Below are 25021 nucleotides of genomic sequence, written 5' to 3'. Positions count from 1 at the left end.
GGTTCACTGCAGGATGGGGCTGAGCCCTCTTCCAGCTGAAGCATCCCGTAAGGCAGTTCAGCCACAAGCACTGATGCCACACTCAGGCACCGTCAACACGGCCTGGGTGCTGCCTGGCTGCCGTGCCATTCTCCTGCTCACCCAGCCTGCATTCGTTTCCCTCCCCGGCCACCTGGAGGGGCATAGGAAATGGCAGGTGTCAGTTCTGGTTTATTGATGCCAAAATATCTGCCATGTGCCATGTTACTCTCAGCCAGCTCGGCTCCTGCCGGGAGGTTAGTGTGGTGCCCGGCGCAACGGCCACGGGAGCTGGCAGCCAGGCGCAGCCTGCAGCCACAGGGCAGGCTGTTTTTGGTATTGCTAGCATCCTGAGGACCACGCTCTTTACATCCGCGCTGGGAATGCCCCGGCAGCTCCCTGCTGGCCCTCGGGGAGGGCCAGTGCACACAGAGTCCATGGGGAGCAGGGCCCCTAGTCTGCGGTGGCTGCTGTTGCCTCTGGCTCCAGGCTGGGCACAGGCTGCTGCAGGAAGTGCATCACTGCTTTTACCACCTTTTCCGGGGCAATGTTGTATACAGGGTGTGTGGCCTGCTGCAAGAGAGCAGAGGGGAGGAGGTGTTAAGCAGGGCAGCTCCAGCTTCACGGAGAACAAGCCACAGCAGCTCCTCTCGCCCCAACAGACTTCGGGGCATGAGGGATCCAACCTCCATCACGGCCAAGAGCGGGGAAGCCGCCTGCCACCCCACACACTCCCTGCAGGGATGGCTCAGGGCTGCCATGGGGAGGAGAGGCAGCAGCGCCGGACTGCCACAGCCACTCTGCTGGGATTTGGGTGACCAGCCCCAAGGGATGGCAGAGGGGAGAGGAGGAGCACACCCCTGCCCACCACAGCCAAGCATGGGGCCCTTACCAGGCGGTTCTCGGGGATGCCCAGGATCACCTCGTGGTGGAGGTCCCCGCTGCCGAAGTGCTGGGCAATGGCCAGCCCGCTCAGGCAGTAGCAGGTGTGGTAGAAGTCCCGGGACCTGCAGGCAAGACAGCAGTGCTGAGCTGGGGCTCGGAGCATGCGGCAGTCTCCCCTTCAGAGGCCTCAAGCCCACAGCAGGGTACTCACTTCCCCGGCTTGTCGAGCAGCCCCCCGGCTGGACACTGACAGCACAGGAGGATGTATTCCTGCAGCGCCGACTGGTCGAACATCCAGTGCGTCATGCTGAGAGCAGCATCGCCTAGAGGGGGAAGACGAGCAGTAAAACACCTGGGAAACCTCAGGAAGATGGCAAAACCTCCCCAGGGAAACCACCACCTCCTTTTTTCGAGGCAGAAATTCAAGCCTCTTTCTGCCCAAAAGCATTTTGGGAAGCCTGTTGGATCCTCCTGTGATTCAGCATCCCCTCAGGGCCACAGCAAAGGAGAACAGAGAGGGCAGGGAGCACCAACAGCACCCGCCAGCTGCAGGCAGGCAGTCTATGCTTTGTTTCCTTGCTAAAACTCATCCTCAAATCCATCCCCTCCAGACGACACTTCCTGGTTCAGTCAAAACTTCCAGGCTCATAACTTCGTTTGGCCAACTCACCTCTGGCATGGAGCGCACGGTGCAGCAGGGGCAGCAGGCCGGCCTGCCAGAAGGAGTAACAACCGTCCACCAGCTTGTTACAGCGACCCTGGAAACCGCCCTCGAAACGCATCTGCCGGCTGGTCACCCAGTGCTGCATGGGACAGACAGGAGCAGTTGCCAGCACAATGACAGCCCCAGGCAGCTTCGGCCTGGCAGGGTCCAGGCATAGGTACTACCCCACCACCATGGCCCAGCTGAGACCCCCATCCCCATCTCAGCAGGACACCAGGCCGTATCCAGCCCCTGGTACATTAATGGCCAAAGTGGGAAGCATGTGGCAGCCCTGGGAGAGCAGAGGGGCCCCTGTGCGACACTGGGCAGCATGGTGATGCTTGAAGCGGGCGGCGGCTCCTGGGGAGGAACTGCAGATGTCGGTGGAGCCACTCACCAGCAAGCTCCGGAGGTTCAGCAGATGCTCTTTCTTGAGGATGACCAACGCTGCCACACCGCAGAAGGTGTACCCACCGTGGGCCTCCATGCCCGGCACCCCGCCAATGCCGCCCTCCCAGTTCTGGCACCTGGGCAGAGAGAGGCTAGCCAGGACAACACCAACGCAAGGAGCACCCCAGTAGCTGTCCACCATCCCACCACCACCCCATTGTCCATGGGGGGCCTCATTGCCTGGTTCTCCTCACCTCGCTATCCACTCAGCTGTCCCAGCAAAGAGCGTGGGTGTGAGGATGTTGGTCAACGATGCCACAGAGGCGGCACAGTACGCGCTCCTGCAGGAGAAGGCACTCAGGGCTGCTGGCGCTTGGATGCAGCGGCCCCCACCACTACTCCATCTCCCAGGGCGAGACTCAGCCAGCCACGCGGGTTCAAACCAGGGCAGAGCCATCCATGCGAACAGCTTTACCCGAACTCTGAGCATCCGGGCAGGACTCTGCCTGCAAGGCTGCACTGCCTTCTTCTGCCAGGAGCTGAGCTTGGCACACACCAGTCTCAACCCTGGAGGTGACTCGAAGGGCCTCAGCGAGGACACAGCTCTGCTTGTGCAGATGTGCCAGTCCATGGCACGGGTAGACACTGTGACCGTGGCAGGGAAGAGTGTCCTGCCTGGGGGCCGCGTGGGTGCGTTTCCCCGGCTGGCGCTGCCCGAGCTGGGAACCTGTCTTCTGCAGCACCCACCCACCTCACGTCCACCTCGCCCCCGATGTGCATGAGGAAGGAGCCATCTGGCTGTTTCAGCGAGTGCAGATACTCCAGGAGCTTCTTCCTGCAAGACCCAACAGGGCATGACGGGCCAGTGAGGGCCCAGCCTCCCCAGGCCCAGACATCACAGCACCCGCCATGGCTCCCCTGTCCCATGTGGCATCACCCCAGCCCTGCTCCCAAAAGCGTCCAGGCCCAGGGAAGGCCATTGCTTCCGGAGGGCAAGGAGTGACTTTAAACTCTGTCCCAGCAAGATGCACCCATCTGCATGGCTCTGATGGCCATGCCTCCCTGCCAGCCCCACCCGTGCAACCGATGTCTCCAGCAAAGCAAGGGCCCTTGCAAGGAGCAAAGACCCCAAACATTCATGGCACAGAGAGCCCCCCTTGGCAGCATCTGGCAGTATCGCTGCCCAGTGTGAGGCAGGCTGGCTGCCATCTCCCCAGGGAGCTCGGCAGGGAGTAGGGCTGCCCAGGGAACCTCCCTGAAGTGCCCCCACAGGCCAGCCTTGCTTTACCTGTCGATGACGTTGAATGCCTCCTCTGTGCCAATGATACAGAGCGCGTTGACAGCTGCATAGGTGGGGGCGAGGTGCGGGTGCTGGCCAGGGCCTCCCCCAAAGCCACCCTGGGGGCTCTGACAGTGGCTCAGGAACTGGCAGACGCTACAGAGGATGGAGGGAGACCTGAGGAAGGGGCCTGGCTCTTGCCAGCCTCCCCCAGAGGGCAGTTGGCACCTGGCAAATCATTCAGACAGGACCGACCCACACAGCAACACCTGCCTGCTCTGCCCCAGGGAGCGCAGAGCTGGCAGGAAGCCACCCAGGAAGGCGAGCAAGGCCACGGACAGCAGGGTTGCTGGCAGGAGAAAGAGCCCTCAAGGGCGACAGCCCACACACAAACACCTGCCACGCCTGTCCCCAGCTGTTCACCAGGTAGCCAGCCACACCAACGGCCCAGGTGTCTCCCAGCCTTGACAGAGTCCATACTAGCATGTGATCCCATCTCATAGCCGGCCGCATCAGAGGGCAGGTTGGGTGTCTGGGGACTGGCATGGAGAGCCCAGCACAGGTCACACAGACACAGCATCCCATGCCAAGTGCATTCAGCTCTGTGGTCCTGCCTGCCCACGAGATTTCCTTGCAAACACCATGTGAGATGATCCCACCACCCATCATCCCTCCACCTGCTCTCAATAGAGCCCCACAGCAGGAAGCAAAGGCATCAGGAGCATTTCCCCCTTTGTGAACCTGAAGTTGCAGCTGGCAAGGGGACCAAGGCCCCTACAGAGAAGGCAGACACTTCCCTTAGTGTTTCTCCTGCCAGCAACAGATTTCAGACCTAACTGAATGTCCCTAAGGGTTTCTAGAGGAGGATTTTAACCTGACCATGTCCTTAACACAGGGATGATTTCTCCCATCGAGGCAAGAGAGAACCGTGCTTGTCTCCTATCAAAAGAGAAGGATCTCTGTGCCTGCCTTGTGCTGCAGGAGGCAAGTCAGTCCACCCAGCCCATTCCCATCTGTCCATTCCCCCGCAGGAGGTTAAAGCTGGGTCCCTTATCTCCCCCATCTCCCTCTGTCACGAGATGTCCCGAAAGCTAGCCGTGCTGGCAGGCAAGAATAGGAGGCATTGATAGCCATGAATGAGACAAAGCACTTTTGTGCTCCCGCCTGGTAGTGCCCAACACGTGGGGGACAGCAGGAGGTGGGCCTGGCTGTGCCCAGTGGACACGGGAGCAAACACCTCCGGGATCAGCAGCAGGGCCAAGGCAACAAAGTCACACGCAGCCCATGGACCTGACAAAACCAGAGGCTGGCACGGAGCAGATGGGCACCACAAGCAGGCAGAGGGCCCGCGCAAGGAGCCCGCCTGAGTCCAGCCTCTGCCATCAGCATCATTTCACCCTGAGGCATCCCAGGACTCCCCCAGGAAGGTGGCCAAGACACCTGCTCTGACTGACAGCCCCTGGCCACTGCCCAGCCCTCCTGGCTGCTCCGACTAATGCCAGATGATCCTACGTCCTTGCTCCCAGCATCGACGTCCAAGCCACGCGCATTCCATGGGTCTCTCACCCCCTTCCTCGCTGCCAGCAGCTCAATGCCCATCACAGCTCCCACCCCAAAGGGCCATGCTGCTTCAGCCTGTGCCAGATTCACCTCACACTATCACAGGAGTTAAACCGGGGCAAGTTTGACCTGGTCGTTCAAGCAATCTGGCTTCTCCTTCCCTTGGGGCTGTCCGAGTCGGATGCTACCCCAAATTCCCTGGCAAACCTGCTGCTCAGCAGGGCAAAGTGCCAAATGGCAAAACCACTGCAGACACTACACAGAGATCTTGCTACAGGATAGTCCTAATGCGTCTGTCCCACAGGTAAGAAGTAGAGGTGTCACCTTTAACCCCTCCACCCTGGGGCTCTGGAACAGCAGGGCCCAAGAACAGGTCTCCAGAGTCACTCTCAAAGACCAGCATGCCAAGTCCTAAGGCCAGCCTCCCTGGTGCTCACCATACCACAAACCCCCAGCACCACTTACTCAGAGGTGACCGACTCAGGAATGGGCTCCTCCAGCAACTCCAAGCTGTGCAGGATCCAGTAGCAGAGCCAAGGTCGGCTGGCATCCAAGCACTGTGGGGATGAGAGGGACCAGTGGGGCAACAGCAGTTACCAAGGTCAAGCAGTCAAATAGGAAAGGGACTCGGTGCAGGGCCTGGGGATGCCAGCAGGAACAGGCAGAGCTCTCGCGGGAAAGTGTGCAGGCAGAAGAGCTCTCACAGTCACTGCTCTGGAGCGTCACTGAAGGGACAAGTACAACCCACAGGCACTCTGATCACACAGGCAGCCAAGAATCACTTCACCTGCCCCAGGGCCAGTCTTGCAGCCACCCAACAGCAACAAACTCAGGATGGCAAACACTCAATGACAGTTAAAGCATCACTGCCGGGCAGGATGGTTCACCCAAGCCAGAAGGCAAAGTAGAGAGCCATCAGCCCCGGAGACAGGACACCAGACACAGCCTGGTGTGGCAGGGGAAGGACAAGCAGTGCTGCAGGCATGACAGGTACCTCGTAGGCTTCAGTCAGTTGTCTGAGGCCTCTCTTCAGGTAGTGGAAGTGCTTCTCCCGCTGCAGGACAAATCTGAAAGACAGGCAGAGCAGGGCAGGGCTCAGCGTGCAAAGCATTGCGACCCGAGGATCCCTGACAAAGAACAGACACGAACGAGCCTGGCTGTGGTCACCCTGCTGCCCTCAGAGGGGCTGCCAGGAATTTCATAGACTAGTTCCTCCTCCTGCCTGCTGCCAAGAACGAATCTCCAACAGAGCAGAAGCGGGTGAACGGGCACAAAAGGAGTTGGGAAAGGCCACGTGGGAGCACTTCAAAAGGAGCAGAACTGTCTACTGCCTCCTGCAGAGCTCAGAGCCACATGCTGCCAGCTTGGGCAAGAACCAGGAGACAACGTGGCCTTTGGGAGAAGAGACATGCCAGAGCAAACATGAGGCAGGCCAACAGCCCCTTCCTACAGCCAAGGACATTATTCCTGCTTTGTGCTGTCCCACAATTTCCAGAAACCCAGCAAACTGAACATGTACCATCCCATTAAGGGCTTGTAGCCAAAAGACAGGGGAGACTTCCACAGCAACACCCGCAAGAGCAGCTGACCCTATGGTGTGGAGCCAGCAAAGGGAGTCTGGGCACACTGGGAAACAGTGGCTGCAGGGCATGCACCTCCCTGGGGTAGGCAGCAGGAAGAGCAGCTCAACTGCAGAGCACACTGTAGTCTCTTGGGTCACCAGAGTCACTTGGGTTTTTTGCTTTTGTTTTTAATTGAAACTTTCCAGCAGACAGGGGATGAAAAACATCTGGCCCCTGAATTATCTCCACTAGCCCAAAGGATTACGGAAGGCTGTTGCAGGCCCAGTGTTTAAAGGGATTTAGGCACCTGAGAAATCCACAGAGGCTGGGGGAGATTCCCAAGCACCCAAGGATTTGGGGATTTGGAGACAGACTGGTGGGATTTGCTTAGATGGCTTCTTGGCCCTCTAAACATTTGAATAGTACAGGTCAATTTGGGCATGGAGGAAAGAGGATACCACCACATCCACATGTATCCCTCCAGCATCTGCTTTGTGCAAGCCCTTGAGCGGTCGCTTGAAACCCCTGGGCTGGCAGCCCCTTTGCCAGGTGCCCCCAGCAGGTCCTGGGGGCAGAGGCCTGGCAAGGGCAGCACCAGATGTGTTGCCTACAGAGGAGCAGAGCCAAGCAATGGGGCTGCTCCTCTCACCTGCTTGGACTGCTCTCAGCAGCCCCAGGCTTTAAAGGGGAAGGGGAAGCCGTCACCAAGCAGACGTGAGGACTGTGGAAGAAGGCAAAGGGTTGATGGAGGGCATTAGCAGAGCAGAGGACCACATGCCTAACCCAACAAAGGGACGCTGTAGCTGTCCCTAAACCCTCAACCCTCCCTTGTGTCCCTGTGGGCACCTGGCAGTGGCTGCCTCATACTGCACCCATGGGTGTGAGCAGGAGCCAGCTCTGCCCCCAGAGGTGCAGAGCACTTGGCAGGCAGGACAGCCAAACTGTTGTTTCGCACACATAAAGCCACACCATCAGGACACTGCGCCCACCCAGATAGCAGGGGAGGGCCCCACAGCCACAGGGCTGCTACAGGGACTTACTGCGAAGTGTGATGGTTTGTCTTGTAGGCATTGAAGACTTCCTGCACGATATCTTCTACTTTAGTCTGCAGCAAGCCACAGGGTGGAGGAGCATTAGTAGGGGGGACAGAAACAAAACAAGGTCAGTTTTGGAAAGCAATCCTGCTTTTCTCCCAAACACAACACCCTCTGAGCTCCAAACATGTCCCAGTTCCGTGCTAGAAGGGAGCAGGCTGTATCAGAGCTGGACGAGGAGCCTGCTGTTCTCACCCCCAAGGCAGAAAAGTTGTTTGTATTGGGGTTGGCTGGCAAGAGCCAAGTGGCTTTTTTTCCCTCCACAAAAACACCAGCATAAAGTGATCAACCGCCAAGCACTTTGGGTTACAAGCTTGTCTTCCTGGTCCACTTCTCTGGTCTTAGGGGCCTCTCTCGAGATCCTCCTGGCAGAGAGGAGAGGGCTGCTAATGCCTGTCTACCCAAACGTACTTGACGTGGCACCAAAGAGCCATGCTGGACTCCTGTCACCATTAACACGTTCATCCCAAAGTGCTTAATCCTGCACGGGGCAGGAAAGAGATTGCCACTTTAACCCACTGAGATCATCACAAGATCTGCATTGTGCTCTACTGTCAAGGCCTGGTCCCAACAGCTTGGGTCAGGCAACATCCTCCCTTGCTTGCACCACACCCAACTGCTGCCCTAGGAGCTGCCGAAGACTCACTGACCACAAGGAAAGACCTGCCGCAGCAGCTCCTGCCTTTACCACACGCCAGTAGAGGAACACTTTTGCCGGGGCAGTTCAGAGCAGGTCTCTTGACCACGACATCTTTGGCTACACTCTCTTCACTGCAGGAGAAAGGCAGGATAACAGGAGAAGGTTTGGCTGTCCCTTTCTTTGCATCTTCTGGAGACTACGAGCATGCACGCACAGCGACCACAGCGAGGCTGATGAACAGCATCTCATGAGACCATAACACAACTATGAACAGCACAATGTTGCAAAAAGTCCGAGTGGCCCAGCCTGCCAGTCACGTAGCTGGCCTGACACGCTAGTCTTTATCCAATGTGGCAAGACTGGAGAAATGATCTTTCCCACCACTCCGAGAAAGCTCATTCCCAGAGGGCAATGGCAGAGCTGTTCTAGATCCCAGTGTGCCAAGCGCTATTTGGTAACACATGACGTGGTCGGGGGAGCAGGCAGCAGGCGGCTCTTGGCTGCCTCAGTTCAGGAACGCATCCAGCTTCTTCTGTGTGGAGCCACATTTGCCAGGAGCAAGCCCTGTGCTGCCCAAACCCGCTCTGCGCAGAGCCAGACAGTATTACTGGCTCTGAAAGGCCTCTCTCCTTAAGAGAGATCTGCTTCATCCCACAGGATTTATTCAGCTAAATATGATTAGCTTTCCGTTATCAGATTTGCTGTCTCATCACCTTCTTTTCAGGAAGTCAAACCAATTGAGAGCCGCCTGGTCTCGACTGGGTTTTAAGTTACCCTGGGCACACACAGGCCTCCATCAAAGAAGCCTAGTGGAGGCTGAAAAGAAGTTTTTCACTCAGGACTAAGAACAGACTCAAGCATGGTCAGTTTTCTGTTTTCAAAGGCAGAATTTTTCAAGACGAAGTTTCATTTGTTCCAGGGCTCCCAAGAAAGACACATTGGGCCACCCTTCTCTAGCTACAGCTGGATGGCTTTGATGGTCCCACTTGTGCAATTCAGGATCTGCAGAATCTTTGATTCATTCTTGATTTAACCTTAAAACCCAGTTCCTTCAGCTTCATAACTCCTGTCTTAGCATCATTCCAAGCCAGGGTAATCTTCCTTACCCTCAATAATGTACCCTGAGCTTAAGAAAACGATGTAACTGGGAGCACACACAGTAGAGCTCCCAGGTTTCTCTAATGGGACAGATCCTAAGGTGAGAAGAAACAACGTCAGGTCCAGCCACCTCCTGCAGCTAACCAAGAACTCCAGGTAGCAATCAAGCAAAGCAACCAAGATCCCTTTGGCAGCACAGCCCCAAGGTTGAGTTTCTGAAGCAACACCACGCACAGCTTGCTGAAGCCCAAAACAGGCTCCCAGTGAGACTATCTCTCGGATATGTTGCACATGTTCCTCCAGCCAGACGCCTGGATCACCGTGTCCTTGTGTCCATCTGGGAAGGAGGCATGCTGCATTTCCTCAGCCCAGGGAGAGCAGAAACACCAAGGATTGAGAAACACCAGCATCCCCTTTTACCCCGACAGGGGCCATCCCCCAGGCATGGAGGAGAGTTCAGACATTAAGGGATTGCATATACTGTTTTTTCAAAAGAAAAAACCTTGCCAAGACAGGCTGAGCAGGGAGGAGGGGAGTTTCCCTGCACCCAGGCAGTTGGAGATGGAGCAATAGGGAAGGAAAGCAACAGCATGAACTGCAGGAGCAAGGAGGCCCCCCCAGCAGCAAGGAGGGGACGCAGGGGATGGAAAGGCAGCTCCTAACCAGCAGAGCCAGGAGGTATGGAACAGACCCCCCAGCAAGGCCAAAACCAAGCAGCTTTGGGGCTAAAGTTTAATGCCGTTGGGACAGGGATTGCGGGACACAGGTCCAGCTCCAGAGAGGAGCACTGGATTCAGCAGCCTTGGGGAGCCTTGCTAGCTCTTCAACTGGAGCAGGGATATCGAGGGCTTCCCATTTCTGGCTTGTCAGGCACTCTTCCTCACTATACTGCATCCAAGGGAACCCACCTCAGCCTCACGCAGGATGGCATTTGTGTGCAGGGTGCCAGGCAATCCTCAAGAAGTCACAACCCCCCACCAAGTCAGCCCAAGGAGGCTAAACCCACCCACCCCAGACAGCAGAGGGAGCATTTGCTGATCTCCCAGACCCTCCTCACCCTCTCTAACCATTTCTGCGTTCACCTCCCTCTCCCATCCCATACAGCTCATGGCAAAAAGCCAGAGTCAGTGCAAGGAAGGAGGAAAATATATAAATGCAGAAATCAGACAGAGCTTTTTAATCGCAGGGACAACAGAGGCCTTGTCTGCGCCCAGGAAACACTAACCCAATGCTCCCCTCACCAACGCCTTCTACCACACAGCGCACTGCATGGCTCACAGGGCACGGGGGACGCACAGCAGCCAACGCCAGGGCCCTGAGCTGCTGGGACACATCACAGATTGCAAGGAAGGTATCACAAGAGCAAAACAACCAAGATCCCTTTGATAGCACAGCCCCAAGCCTGAAAAGCACTTGAGGCTGCCTCGGTCAGGAGCACAAAGTCCATCACGCGTGGCCACACCCTACCTGCTCCACGCAGTGCCCGAGGTTGCCGAACACCACCACGTCCCACGTTACTCTTGCAGGCACGTGCTCAAGGCAAAGCAAGTAGCCACAGCCCCTAGGCACAGGGCCATGGCTCAGCACCCCACCATACTGTCAGAGAAGAGCTCTGGTTGCGCAGGCTTTGGGGTCGCAAGTGCAGGAGTGCTCATCTCCTGCACCAGCATCTGGGCTTCACAAGGAGTTTGAATTGGCACGAGCTGGGATTGCTGACCTGGCAACACATCCCCCCTCTGCCAGCACCTCTTTTGGGCCCGTTCACGCAGTGGAGCACATCAGAAAGACACTGTTTTGTGACCCAGCCATATGAGCACTTCTGCCAGCACAGGGGAAGGAACAAGGTCCCATGGTGGGCAGAGGCAGCATCACCTTCCCCATTTAATGCAATTGGGGAGAAAGGTGAAACTTCGGGTCCCAAGAGAAGGAAACATCAGGCCAAGGAAAGCCCAGTAACCAGAATTTCCACTTAACAAGCATCCCAGGCAATCCATTGCCCCTCTAAGAAACTGGTCATGCATGTGCACCATCTCATCACTCTGCTTCGGTTTCTCTGAGTGAAAAAGCTGGGGGCAGGGGCTCAGAGGCTCCAGCGCCTTGCCAGAGCAACCTTGGAGGGACCAGAGGGACCGGCAACATCTCCCACCAGACAGCACTGGGATGGGAGACCAGGCTCCTGAGACATCTCAGCTCTGAGTTCCTGCGTGACCAAGGAGCAGGGCAGAGGGCTTGGAGATGACATCCAAGCCGAATCTGACCAAGCCACATGTAATCAGGTGGCTGCAGAGGACTGGCACCCAGCTCGGCAAACATCTGACACTTGCAGGCGGTCGCATGCGGGAAACATGGCCCAACACACCGCACTCCCATCGGGGAACCCTACAGAACCCCGCAGGTCCACACGGCGGGCCCGAGCAAACAGGGAGGCCTGCCAGCACCCACGTCCTCCCTCCCACTGGCCCAGTAGGCAGCAGAGCCATCACAATCCTCACTGGCTGGTCCAGATCCTTCCCACGCTCCTCTCATCTGACAAGCCACGCGGCCGCCACTGTTTTGGCTCTGCACAGCTGCACGACAGCTCAGCAGACCCCCCTGCACGCCCACGCTGGGGAAAGCCTCCACCCGGGCCCGCCAGCTGCCAAGATGACTCAGAAGGTGACTCCAAGCGCTCAGCGGAAAGGGGGAACACCTTTCAGCAGCGAGGATAGACCACGCGCAAGAAGAACAGTCACCAATGAGCCACGCACCACCTGCACCTCTCGGAGGAAGGGAGACGCCGGTGGGATTGAACACCGCACATCCACATTGGAGCGGGCAGGCCAGCAGTGGCCAGTTCTGCCTGGCAGAGGCCTCCTCCAGGTCATGGAGGCAGGGACAGGCAGCCCCCGTGCCCGGCGAGGGCTGCTTGGCCCTTCCCCGACGTGGGGCCATCACCGTTCCCAGCGCTGCTGGCTTGGGTTAAAGCCACAGAGACTCGACATCTTGAGGCAATTGCTACGGAGGCATCCTCCGTGCCCAGGTCCTGGCGCTCTGAGTCCTACCTCACTCTTCGCAGATGGGCAACACAAACACTCTCCAAGTCACCCACCAGGAGAGGTTTTTCACCCCCAAGAGACCTGCTGGCCCAGAAATCTCCTCCCTTGCGTCCTCTTCGCTACGCATGGCCCTACTCTAACTGGGCTCCAGCAACCTACACGCTCTCTACTCCCACTGCCTCCTCCAGAGCCTCGCCGAGCTCCTGCCCCACGCTGACCCCCTCCTCCAGGCTCTCCACCTGCGGCGTCTCGTGGGGCACCACTGCTGCCAACAAAATGGGCCCTGCTGTCTCTCCCCAGGCTCCACCGCTTGGAGACGTCACTACGTTTAGCCCAGATGAGCCCGCGCTGCTGCTGCCGCCGGAGCGAGTGCCCACAGAGCTTCCGGGAACGAGGCAACCGGGAAAGGCACCGCAGGGAGAACAGCCCACATGCCGAGCCAGCAAGCCCAGGGCAACCTTCGCTTCGACAAAGCCGCCCCGAGGCATGTTTCTCAGGGTGCTGGGACGGCCGAGAAGCGCGGCGCGCTCTGTTTGTCATCCCCCATGAGCCACCGAGGGTAGGAAAGGCCTCCAACGCACAGATAAAACTCGAGCCGATCTTTTGGGTGGTCGAACAAAGAGTCTCTGTGCTCGTACCCTTGAGCCGTCTCTACGCAAGAGCCCGAGGAGGACAGGGCCGAGCTGTCACCTCTCTTGCCTGCTCCCGGCTCGCTCAGCACCCTCTGCAGGGCTTCCCGTGGCACAGGATAGGTCCCTGCTCTCAGAACTCAGGGATAACGCAGAAGACACCAGCGCTTTTCCCACAGCGCCTGACCTACCCAGACATTCACCTTTTGGCCCAACAGCAGGGCGCTGCCACACACCCCGCGCAGGGCAGCAAGGGGACGTGGCAGGGGCTTGTGGCGCCCACCCCTGCCCTCGCCCCGCGGGTGCGCAGCGCAGCCCGAGCACAGGGGGAGGCGCGGGGGCAGCCCCGACAACCCTGCTGCAGCCAGCACCCTGCTCCACACAAGCCCCGTGGCACCCCCCCAGCCCTGGCACACCCCCCACCTCACCCCCTACACCCCCACCCACTCCAGGGCCCTGCTAAGCCCGGCAACCACCTGCACCCCACCGGGGCAACCCTGACGCCCCTGCCTGCCCCCGCCACCCCAGCCACACTTCCACCAGGGCCCATGCCAGCCTCAGGGCGACCTGCACCTCAGCACCCCCACAGCATCCTCATCCCCAGCCCCACTGCAGCCCTGCACCTCAGCCCCACCCCAGCCTGACACCCCCACATCCCAGCCCACTGCACCCCCACCTGGCTCCCCCACACCCCAGCCCCACTGCACCACACCACAGCCCACCGCAGCATGACACCCTCACACCCCAGCCCCACTGCACCCAACACCACAGCCCCACCGCAGCATGACACCCTCACACCCCAGCCCCACTGCACTCAACACCCTCACGCTCCAGCCCCACTGCAGCGTGACACCCTCACACCCCAGCCCCACTGCAGCATGACACCCTCACACCCCAGCCCCACTGCAGCATGACAACCCCACACTCCAGCCCCACTGCACTCCGCAGCCCCGCCCCCCAGCCCCACTGCACCCCACACCCCAGCCCCACCGCAGCATGACACCCCCACACCTCGGCCCCATTGCACCCGCCCTCCCATCGCCGAACCTGCTCGGCGGAGGTGGCCGTGCGCATGCCGTCGTCCCGCAGCCGCCGCCGCCCCGCCGAGGGACTCGCGCCCGCCATGCTGCGGGGAGGCGGCGGAGGCGGCTCGCGCCGCCACAAGACGCCGCGGCCGACGGCGGCCCGGCGGGGACACAACGGCTCGCGCGCTCCGCCCCGGCCCGCCCTGGCCCGCCGCTTCCCGGCCTTCGGCAGCGCCCCCGCGCGGCCGAACTGCGCCGCTGCCCGGCTGCGCGCCGCGCATGCGCGCTGCGCCGCCGGCGCCGGGGAGAGGCGGAGGTCGCGCATCTCGTCACCGCGCCGCTGCGTTGCGTCACGGTGCGCGTCATCGCGCAGTTGTGTGGTCATGGCGCGCCGTCATTACAGCGCGGGCCTGCAGCGATGTGTGCGTGCAGCGTGGCAGCGATGTGGCGCTACGGCAGCACGCTGCAGCACTGTGCCACTGCGCCGCCATGCCCTGGCGCTGCACCGCCATGCTGCTCTGCCACCGCCGCAGGGTGCCATGCCACCCCGTGTCACTTCGCTGTGCATGCCCGTGGCAGGCCGCACTGCTGTGTGGCACCTGGGTTCTGCACGAGGGGGCTAGTAGCTACGGCAACGCGCTGCGTGCCTGCGCGGCACCGCAGCACCTCACGCTGGCACGGCGTGCTGTACCGCTGTGTCGCTGCACGGCGGCTGCCCCCGTTTCTGCACCCCGCGGGCAGACCCCACTGCACTGCCATAGCCGGGCCTGGGCGCCTGCATCCCTGCGCCGCGTGCAGGCCAGCACCCGCCAGCCCGCGCTTGCCCTGCTCGAGAGGCCCCGGCTGCCTGTCTCCAGGGCACCCCCCAGTGTATCCCCAGCAGCCCCCCCGGTGCATCGCTGCGGCCCGTCCCCCCCCCTCAGGTCTCATCCGTTGCCCCCCAGAGCATCCCCATCCATCAGCACCTGCCTGCTGTCCCCAGGGCCTCCGGAGCTGCCCCCCTCCCCCCGCTGCGTGACCCCCCCCCCCCCCCCCGGCGCATCGCATCTCGGCCGGCGCCGGGCGATGGCGGCGGGCGCGGCGCGGGGCTGAACGGCGCGGAGGGCGGCGCGGAGCCCCCCGCAGCCCGCCATGGCCAAGCAGTACGACGTGCTCTTCCGCCTGCTGCTGCTCGGCGACTCGGGCGTGGGCAAGACCTGCCTGCTGTGCCGCTTCACCGACAACGAGTTCCACCCCGCGCACATCTCCACCATCGGTACCGGCGGCGCTGCCCTTGCGGCAGCCGCGCCGCCACGGGGATGGGCTTCCGGCCGCGGCCTGCCCCCGGCGGCGGGGGGAGGGGGAGGCGGGGGTGTCCCCTTCCCCGCGGCACCCACAGCATCTGCCCTCTCTCTTCGCAGGAGTCGACTTCAAGATGAAGACCATAGAGGTGGACGGCATCAAGGTGCGGATACAGATCTGGTGAGTGCCAGCACCCCAGGGGAGGGGGACACGGAGGCTGGGCCGGCGCCCCCCCCCCCCACCCCGGACCGCCAGCCCGCCCGGGGCCACCGGGCTGCCACCCGTGAGCGGGATGGGATCAAATCCTGCCATCCCGGCGGGTGCCAAAGCTGGGGTGCGGGGTGGACGGGGGGGAAGAGCCCCCCCTTGCCTGCCGGGCCCACGCCGACCGGCTCTCCCCCCCCCTCCGGCTGCAGGGACACGGCGGGCCAGGAGAGGTACCAGACCATCACCAAGCAGTACTACCGGCGAGCGCAGGTACCGGCGGCTGGGCGCCAGGGCGGGCAGCCATCACCCCTTGGGCCAGCTCAAGTACCCCAGGCCCCCTCCGGCTCCCGGAGGTGGTCTCTGCATGCCGGGCAGGGGAAACTGAGGCACAGCGGGGCAGGGACAGCAGTGCTTTCGGGAGGGGGTCCGGCGGGTGAATTGCCGCTGCGCTGCCCAGCCCTTCTCCGCACAGGGCATCTTCCTGGTGTACGACATCGGCAGCGAGCGCTCCTACCAGCACATCGTGAAGTGGGCCAGCGACGTGGATGAGGTAGGGCGGTGGGCGCGCGTGCCGGCAGCCGGGGGCGGGGGCCGCGAGCTGCCTCACGCTGCCCCCCCCCTCCCCAGTATGCACCAGATGGGGTGCAGAAAATCCTCATCGGCAACAAGGCGGACGAGGAGCACAAGAGGCAAGTGGCCAAAGAGCAAGGCCTGCAGGTGAGCCTGGCGCCCCCAGCACGCCCGAGGACCCGTAGGGGCCTCCCCAGTATGTCCAGGGGCCCCTACAACCCCCTGAAGCCCTAAATACATTCAGGGACCCTGCATGGACACCCCTCCCCGCAGCCCCCAGCATGGCCAGGGCCCCCCTCCCCATATTTCCCCTGCACCTCCAGGGTGCCCAGGGACCTCTGCACCCACAATGTGTTCAGGACCCCCCCCACACCACCCTGGGGACCCCCACAGCACACAGCACGACCAGTGTAACCCTACTTTTACCCATGCACAGCCCCAGGCGGTTCCTCCCCAGCCCATAACGGGCACGGCCCCTCTGCCCACCCATCCGCCTGTGTCCAGATGTGCCTCCAGATGTGTGGGGAGCAGGGCGGGGGGGCGGCGAGCCACGGCCATGCCACCGCCGGGCTCTTGCCTTGCAGCTGGCCCGGGAGTATGGCATGGACTTCTATGAAACAAGTGCCTGCAGCAACCTGAACATCAAGGAGGTGAGCGGGACCGGCCCGGGGGGGGGGGGGGACGACACAACCAGAGAGGAGGTCCAGGGGGGCCATGGGACTCACGCACGCCGCCTCTCCCCACAGTCCTTCACGAGACTGACGGAGCTGGTGCTGCAGGCGCACCGCAAGGAGCTGGCGGGGCTCCGCGCCGCCGCAGCCCCCGGCGCCCCTGACCTGGCCTGCCTGGAGGAGGATGAATACAAGCCCCCTGGCGCCGAGGACAGTCCCAAAGCCTGTTGGTGTTGAAGCCTTGCCGCGGCGCTTCCCCCCACCCCAGCCCTCCCCAGCTCGCAGCGTGGCCCCGTCAGCGTGCATCTCCCCCCTGCGGGGCGGCGATGGAGACGGGGTGCCCGGCCAGGACCCCCAGGACGGTGTCACACAGAGGAGCAGCGGGTGCCAGCGGTGGGCACCCGCGCCGAGTGGGCAGTGAGGAGGAAGGGGCCACCCTCTGCACTGCCTTGCCTCCCCCCCCCCGCAGCTGGCCCACGCTCCCCTCCGCCACGGCCCGGAGCCCACCTCGCCCTCCCGCTCGCCCGCCGTGTCCCCTTCGTGCGTGCGTGTGTGTCGCGGGCGCGCTTTGCACATCCCCTCCGTGCCCCCCACCCCACCCCGTGCTCGGTCCTGTGCCCACGGGCTGCCCAGGCCCTTCCTTCCGGTTTTACACACAGTTTCCAGAATAAAGGTGATGCTGGAGCGCCGTGTGGGCCGGCTCGTGTGCTACCGCTGTGCAGGGAGTGTGCCGGGTGGCAGTGCCACACTGGCCCTGGCACCCTGGTCCCCCCTCCCCAGCCCCACTCTGGCCAGCACCAGGTCTGGGCTCTGCCCCGGCAGCACCACCAGTGCGACGAGCCCATGGCAAGCTGAGTGGCCGTGAATAATTCAGGCTGCTCCGAGGACTGCTGGTGTCCCCTTTCTGGGCTTGGGGATGGCTCCATGGAAGCGCAGGGCGCTGCGCCCGCCTGGTCTCCAAGCTCGACCCTGAGCCAGGGGAGCAGCCCCAAGGGGCCGCAGGAGCCGGCCCCAGGAGGAGCAGGGCCATCACTGCCAAGCAACCTGGCAGTAGGCACTGGGGTGGGTGAGCGCTGGGATGGAGGTGGGCACCAGGATGGGCAGAAGCACTGGGACAGAAGAGGGCGCTGGGGTGGTCACGGGCACCAGAGTGGTGGTGGGCACTGGAACAGGTGGGTATGGGGCAGTGGTGGGCTCCAAGGCAGCAGTGGGCAGCAGGGTGGTGGTGGGCACTGGGACAGGTGGGTAAGGGGCAGTGGTGGGCACAAGCATGGTGGTGGACACTGGGACAGGTGGGTACTGGGATGGTCGTGGGCACCAAGGCAGCAGTGGACACTGGGGTAGAAGGGAGCACTGGGAAGGCAGTCAAATGCCAAGGCAGCTGCCCAGCACCAATCTGAGGAAGGAGGAGCGTCAGGGCACCCAGCCCTTCTCAGCGCCAAGGTTGGCTGCAGCTGCGTGCAGGGCCCAGCACCCCAAGCCAACCTTCTCCTCCATCCCTGCCAAGCAGAGGCCTGCAAGGCACCAGCACCTGAAGTCTTGTTATTTCTGAGACAGCGTTTCCAGGCCTCTGGAAGAAGCTAGGCTGGAGCGGTCAAGCCCCAGGCTGATGCCCCTGGGCATCTCGTATCCCACAGCCACAGGGAGAGCAGCCACACTCCATCACATCCTGGCAGGCGGCATGAATTATGGAGGCAGGTAGGAGCATTGCCTTGGCCCCGAGCCACCCCAGTCCTCCTCCACATCCTCCTTCTCCTTGCATTGGGCCCAAGCCAGCAGGTGGGACGGCTCCGGTTTCTGCCAAGTCACGTCAGGACAAGGAGACCTTTGGAGCAGGGATGTCACGTGAGCAGGGCGCAGCCCTTAAGACAGCGGTGGCAGGCGCGCGGGACGCATAGCGCACCCGCAGCCATGACCATGCCCATCGCCAAGTCCTTCTACGACCTCAGCGCCACCTCCTTGCAGGGGGAGAAGGTGGATTTCAACAACTTTCGGGGCCGTGTGGTCCTCATCGAGAACGTGGCATCGCTCTGAGGCACCACCGTGCGGGACTACACCCAGCTCAACCAGCTGCAGGCCCGCTACCCCCGGCGGCTGGTCGTGCTGGGCTTCCCTTGCAATCAGTTTGGCTATCAGGTAAGCACCCAGCCCTTGTGGTCCCCTGCGCATCCCTAAATGGATTCAGAGCCTGTGAGCTGCCCCCACTCGCAGCCGATGGGCATGGAGCAGGATGGAGCGCCAGCTGGGCACGCTGGGGAGGGAGGCAGGGAAATCCCAGTCCCGGTTAGGATGGGGAAAACATGACACAGCCCTGGGTCTCTCCCTTCCCTGCCCCAGGAGAACTGCACCAACGAGGAGATCCTCAACAGCCTCAAGTACGTGCGCCCAGGGGGCGGCTTCGAGCCCAACTTCACCCTCTTCCAGAAGTGCCAGGTGAACGGGCAGGACACCCACCCCGTCTTCGCCTACCTGAAGGCGCACCTGCCCGCACCAGCGGACGACACAGTGCACCTCATGGCAGAGCCACGCTTTGTGGTGTGGAGCCCGGTGCGGCGGGCTGACATCTCCTGGAACTTCGAGAAGTTCCTGGTGGGCCCCGAGGGCGAACCTTTCCGGCGCTACAGCCCCCGCATGCCCACCGCCCAGCTGGAGCCCGACATCCAGCGCCTGCTCAAGCTGGCCAAGTAGGGCAAGCCCCAGCACCTCCCAGCTCAGCCCGCCGGCAGCCACCCCCCAGGACGGTCCCAGCCCTCTGTCAGGTGACGGCCCCCTCCGAAACCACCTTCGGGGAGGGAGCTCGATGGGGCAGAGGGCTGGAGCAGCCGTGTCTGTGGCGGGGGGCACCTCACGTGGCCTGGGTCCAATAAAGAAACTGGAAGGAGCACTGGTCTCTGCGTGCTTTGTGCAGGCAGCTCTGGCTGCGCATGCCAGGGCTCACCGCGCTGTCCTGGCTGGCAGCCCCAAGGCAGTGGGCACCACGCCCACAGCGGGAGAGGCCGTGGGTGCATCTTCAGGGGCGGCAGAGGCTGGCCGAGCCCTGGAAGGAAGCACCCCAGGCTGGCAGATCCAGGAAACAGCTCACCGGCATCGCTATGCCATGAGAGCGGCGGCAGGCACGTGTCAGCGGGCAGCACGGGGGTCTCTGCAGGCACATCCAGGGTGCAGTCACTGGGGCTGGGCGCCTAGGGTGGGCACTCGAACCCTGCCTAGGGAGGGCTGATCTTGGCAGCGAGGTCTAGCAGCCCCATAGCAATGGCTAACACAGGCTGGTGCAGGGCTTTCTGGAGCCATTCCAACATGCCCAGCTCCCTCCTGGCCTGGGACTGGCTTGGCTTGCCCTGCCCTGCCCACCCCAGGAATGCGCTGCCAGCATCCCAAAGCAGGGGAGGATGAGGTTACACAGAGGACAGCAAGGAAACAAAACCCAGCAGGGAAGGGGGGCTGTGCCCCTACCCAAACTAGGCTTCAAGGTGCCCAGCCTCCCTCCAGGTAAGCTAAAACGCTTCACGTTGCTGCTCAGCAGGATTTAGGAGTCGCAGAGCATTGGAAGATACAAGGCAGAGCAGGCTCTGGGATTCAGGGAAAGGCCAGATCCGCTACAGCGGGAGGAGTCCCCCAGGCTCACTGGAAGGGAAAAAGCCCCTTGATCGCTACATAGGGCTGTAGCCCCTCTGCCAGCTATGGAGACCAGTAGGGAGTCCCAGGGACTTGAGGGGGCTGAAGGCCAACCACTTGGCCTCTTCTGTTCCCACCTGCATAGCGGGTATCCCTCATTGTTCCCCACAAGATGTTGCAGTCTCCAACACCGAGTCATAACTCGTCCACTTTATTGCCCACACACACATGAACGCTGACTCCTCCGCTGAGGCATGAGTGGTTGGGCTTCTGAGGTGGCCATCCCATGGTGAACCATTTCGGGGGTGACAACCTGCTCCCCCACACACCCTTAGTGTCCAGAACAGAGGGACCGAGGTTGTGGTACTCCACCTGTGGCCCAGGTTCACATCCCAGGGCAGCAGGCACATCTGAGTGATGAGGACAGCATGGGGCTGGAGCAGAGCAGACACAGGCTGGGAATGACCACCACAAGGTGCGCAGGGTACATGGGAACAGGCTTCAGCATCAGGCATCTACTGCATCCAGGCTGGAGCTTGGAATGAGAGCATTGCATAAGGGACCACACGCTACGTCCCGGAATGGGATAGGCTGCCCAGGGCCCGACCAGCCAGGACAAGAGATCTCCCAGTGCCAAGGACCCCTTGTCAGGCCTGCACCAGTCACTTGGCATCCCACAGCACAGCCATCTCCCTGCCCCTACCCCTGGCCCGCGCAGCAGACAGCCCCAAGGCTCTGCGAGCCGGGGAGCAAGGAGAGCAGGCCTGGGGGCACATGGGGAGCCGGTGTTTGGGACAGCTGTGACACCATACCAGGATACACTCCAGCGTGCTCTTCAGAAAAGCGGGGTCATCTGGCGCGGGTCATCAGGCAGGATGCTGACAGAGTCCTCAGCCCGGCCGCACAGCAGGCACAGCATGGTGTACTCCTGCGAGGGGACAGCACAGTACGGGCAGGAGGAGCATGGCAGCAGGGGCTGCTAGGCCCAGCAGGAGCTGGTCTCTCCCACACCATCTCCTTGCAGCCGTGAGGCACGGCCAGGGAAACCTGAGACGGAGCCGGCACCCGATCCTCCAGGAGCCTCGATTGCAATCAGACCTGGGAAGATTAAGTTTCTTCCCTTGGGACCAAGTCCCAAAGGCTCCCTGGAGCCCATTCTCCAGCATTTAGCTGTTCAACAGGAAGTGTGCTGAGAGACAGGCAGGCCCTGCATGCCCTCTTCATGCTCCTTTCATTACACAGACACCCTTTGCTCTGCCCTGGGCCAAATACTGCACATCCCACAGATGTTCCCATGGGCAGCCTGACAACACTGGAGCTGCATGGAAACACCAGTACATTGGTAGAAGAGCCTGGCATTACTGCACTGAGCCTGCGCTCTCATTTCCTACCTAAGACACTGAAGCAGAGCCTGAGCAGCCCATGCCTACACCAAGCTCCTGAGCTGACAGAGTTGGGCCAGGCTACCCCTCCTGAAGCAGGCACCAGCACCACAGGGCTCCAGGTGACCCTGAACATAAGGCACAAGGACAAGGCTCTGCAAAGAGGCCTCTGAAGCCTCCGCAGCCACTCCTATGGCTCGCCTCCAAAGCTGCCTAGCTCCCTTCAGTGGCTGCGAGGGCAGACGGGAATCAGCAGAGCGGCCCACAGCTCTCACATTTCCAGGGTGCTCTGGAAATTGCAGCCCTGGGCAGGTTTTGGAACCCCACAACCCTCAGGAAGAGGAGCCTTTTGGAAAGCCGGTTTCCCTTCCCCTCTGATGCTCCAGCCCAAAGCCCAGTTTGCTTTGTGCAGACAGGCCCAGGCTGCGAGCACTGCCTCCATGAGGCGGCTCAGAGCATCCCCCCTGCAGCTCACAGGAGCCAGAAGCCCGGCCCTGCCAGGTGCAGCAGCCTCCACCTCCCAGTGCCAACAGCTTGCCGCAGATGGTACTGTGCTCATCCCAATGGCACGGGCACAGCCTGGCCCTCAGCAGCTTGGGGTTCGGCTCAGGCCACCTCTGGAGCTGGAAAGGAGCCGTCGGGATACTTATGCAGGAGGACCCCCACCCTCCCTGCCACGGCCGCGGTGCTGGGGCACTGCATGTACCTGGTAGTCATCCACGACGCTGAAGGTGTATTCATGGTGTGCTATCACATGGTGGCAGGTCTTGCACAGGTCTGCAGAGGACAGCAGCCAGCCGGTTGAGAGTACATGGACACTTCTAGCCCGGGCAATGCCGCCCCAGGGTATCCGTCCACCCAGATAACCCCCAGCTCTCTGGGTCCTCTGGGGCATCAGCCCCCAACACCCCGGGGATCTCCTCAGGCTCACCTCCAATCCCCTCAGCCCCTTTGGGGGTAAGGCCTATTCCCCCCCCCCAAATCTGCACACAGTTCCCCCACACACATGCCCCAGTCCTTCAGACCTCCCTCCCAAAGCATCAATCCTTCCCAAACCCTGGGGCACCCACCAGAGCACCACACTCCCAACCCCCTCCCCAGCCTTCAGCCCCCCCCAGATCAATCCCCCCACCCCATCGGAGCCCCCAACAGCAATCTCCCCCCTCATCTATTTCCTCAGACCTCAATAGCAATCTTCCCGCCACCACTAATCCCCCCAAGCAGCAATCCCTCCCCACCCCCATATACCCTTCAGCAGCAATCCCCCCACCCCATCCCACCCCCCATCAGCAGCAATCCCCCCACCCCCTTCAGATCCCCATCAGCAAGCTCCCCCCCCATCCCCTCAGACCCCCCTCAGACGAACCATCCCCCATCCCCTCAGACCCCCCAACCCCTCAGACCCCCCCAGACCATCTCCTCAGACTCCCTCCACACCAACCACCCCCCATCCCCACAGACCCCCCCAGACCACCAACCCCCCCACCCATCCACTCAGCCCCCCCAGACCATCCCCTCAAACCTCCTCCACACCAACCACACCCCACCCATCCTCTCAGCCCCTCATCAGCCCCCCCAGACCATCCCCTCAGACCCGCCATCCCCTCAAACCCCCTCCAGACCATCCCCTCAGACCACCAACCCCCCCACCCATTCCCTCAGACCATCCCCTCCCCTCAGACCCCCATCCCATCAGCCCCTTCCAGACCATCCCCTCCCCTCAGACCCCGATCCCATCAGCCCCTTCCAGACCATCCCCTCAGATCCCCTCCAGACCAGCCACTCCCCCATCCCCTCAGACCCCCATCCCATCAGACCGCCTCCAGACCAACCACCCCCCCAGCCCCTCAGATCCCCCAGCCCCTCAGACCCCCTCACACCATCAACCCCACCACCCTCCCAGACCCTCCCCACCAGCAACCCCCCCCCCCGCATCACCAGCCCCCCAGACTCCCCCGCAGCCCTCAGGCCGCCTGCCCGGGGCCGGAGCCTTCGGCGGCGCCCGGACACCAGCGCCCAGCCCCGCGGGCCCGGCCGCAGCCCCCCGGCGCCCCTACGGTCGTAGGTGACGATCTCCTCGCCGTCGTGCAGGCCGGCGGCGCGGTTGGCCACCAGCACGAAGTCGCGGAGGCCGCACTGTGCACAGCCCACGAAGTTGAGGAGGAAGGAGCCGCCCTCCAGGCAGGTGGTGCCCTAGGGCGGCAGCACACGGCTCGCACCGAGGGCCGCCGCAGCACCCCCGCGCCCCGGCCCCGGGCCCGGCCCTACCCGCGCCGGGTACTCCGTGCCCACGCAGCCCCCGCACATCCCGCTGCTGCTGCTGCTGCTCTCGCGAGAGCCCAGTGCCAGGGCGGGGCCTCGCGCGCGGAGGCGGGGCCGGGGAGGGAGGTGCTTGGCGTGCAGCAGGCGGTCTCCGTGGGGGAAGGACGGCGGGAGGGGCGGGGCTTAGCCCACGTGGGGCGGGCGCTGCGGGTTGCAACCGAGGGGGCGGGCCTGGAGGCGGGGCGACGCCGACGGCGGAGGAGGCGGGGCGGGGCCGCCTTGAGGGGCGGGGTTGAGCCCCCAGTGGGCGGGTCCGAGGCCTCGAGAGGCGGGGCCTCCGGGAGGTGGGCGGGGCCTGGCCACGGGCAGGGCGAGGCCGCGGCTCAGAGCCTGCCTCCCCCGAGAGGGGCAGAGTTAAGGTGATCAGAGCTGCCCGCCTGGAGCAGTGAGGGCAAGCCAGGCCCTGGGGGTGCCTGCAGTCTGGCCAGTTTGGGAAGGCCCCGGGGCCAGCTGGAGGCAAGGGGGCTGGCTTGGGGACACCCAGAGGTAGTTGGGGGGCACCTGGGGCTACGTGGGGGCACCCTGAGCTAGCCAGGGGATGCCTGGGCCTAGCTGGTGGCACCCAGGCTTAGCACACCCAGGGCAGGCTGGGGGGACTACCTGGGGCTAGCTGGGGATACACCTGGGTTGCTCCCAGGGCTAGTTGTGGGGCATCCAAGGCTAGCTGAAGGGCATGGTCAGCTCGCTGGGGAGCGGCCGAGGGTAACGGGGGATGCCTAGGGCTAGCTAGGACCTAGAAGCCAGGCTGTGACACGCGTAGGGATGGCTGAGGTGTAGCTGGGGCCAACTGGCTGGACTCGGAGCCAGCTACAGGCAGCCGAGGCTAGCTGGGGGTACCTGGGGGTACATGGGTCTCGCTAAATGGTATGTGTGGCTAGTTAGAGAGCTCCCAGGGCTAGCTGGGGGTACCTGGGGCTAGCTGAAGGGTATATGTGGCTAGCTGGAGAGCTCCCAGGGCTAGCTGGGGAGCCCCTGGGGCTAGATGAAGGGTACATGTGGCTAGCTGGGAAGCCCCCAGGGCTAGCTGGGGGCACCCGGGGCTGACTGGAGAGCTC

At 62.4% G+C, this 25021-nt stretch overlaps 3 protein-coding genes across 6 annotated transcripts; 2 read left to right on the top strand and 1 right to left on the bottom strand.

The window, feature by feature from the left end:
* Positions 1–192: 192 nt before the first annotated feature.
* FNTB (farnesyltransferase, CAAX box, subunit beta) lies at positions 193–24035 on the bottom strand. 4 transcript variants are annotated; one of them, XM_064513361.1, is made up of 14 exons: positions 23913–24035; positions 23702–23837; positions 22351–22421; positions 7438–7502; positions 5830–5902; positions 5301–5392; positions 3285–3431; positions 2748–2831; positions 2251–2337; positions 2004–2133; positions 1574–1706; positions 1115–1226; positions 911–1025; positions 193–591 (listed from the first exon to the last, which is right to left on the bottom strand). In XM_064513361.1, exons 1-14 carry the CDS (start codon positions 23949–23951, stop codon positions 472–474), a joined length of 1404 nt encoding a protein of 467 aa, XP_064369431.1. In that variant the 5' UTR covers positions 23952–24035; the 3' UTR covers positions 193–471. The 4 variants fall into 4 exon arrangements, with proteins under 4 accessions (XP_064369431.1, XP_064369429.1, XP_025972929.1 ...); XM_064513359.1 differs by lacking the exons at positions 22351–22421; positions 23702–23837; positions 23913–24035 and adding an exon at positions 15119–15358; XM_026117144.2 differs by lacking the exons at positions 22351–22421; positions 23702–23837; positions 23913–24035 and adding an exon at positions 13941–14150.
* Positions 15247–17332, top strand: RAB15 (RAB15, member RAS oncogene family). Its single transcript, XM_026117147.2, has 6 exons — positions 15247–15379; positions 15616–15676; positions 15879–15956; positions 16034–16123; positions 16561–16626; positions 16723–17332. Exons 1-6 carry the CDS (start codon positions 15333–15335, stop codon positions 16882–16884), a joined length of 504 nt encoding a protein of 167 aa, XP_025972932.2. The 5' UTR covers positions 15247–15332; the 3' UTR covers positions 16885–17332.
* GPX2 (glutathione peroxidase 2) lies at positions 18505–19529 on the top strand. The gene is made up of 2 exons (XM_026117148.2): positions 18505–18783; positions 18985–19529. The coding sequence occupies exons 1-2, from the start codon at positions 18559–18561 to the stop codon at positions 19333–19335; spliced, it is 576 nt and encodes a 191-aa protein (XP_025972933.1). The 5' UTR covers positions 18505–18558; the 3' UTR covers positions 19336–19529.
* Positions 24036–25021: the final 986 nt, after the last annotated feature.

This window comes from Dromaius novaehollandiae, chromosome 5, assembly GCF_036370855.1.
Source record: "Dromaius novaehollandiae isolate bDroNov1 chromosome 5, bDroNov1.hap1, whole genome shotgun sequence".
Taxonomy (NCBI): domain Eukaryota; kingdom Metazoa; phylum Chordata; class Aves; order Casuariiformes; family Dromaiidae; genus Dromaius; species Dromaius novaehollandiae.
Note: the sequence above shows the minus strand (reverse complement) of the source record. Positions and strands in the feature narration are given on the sequence as shown.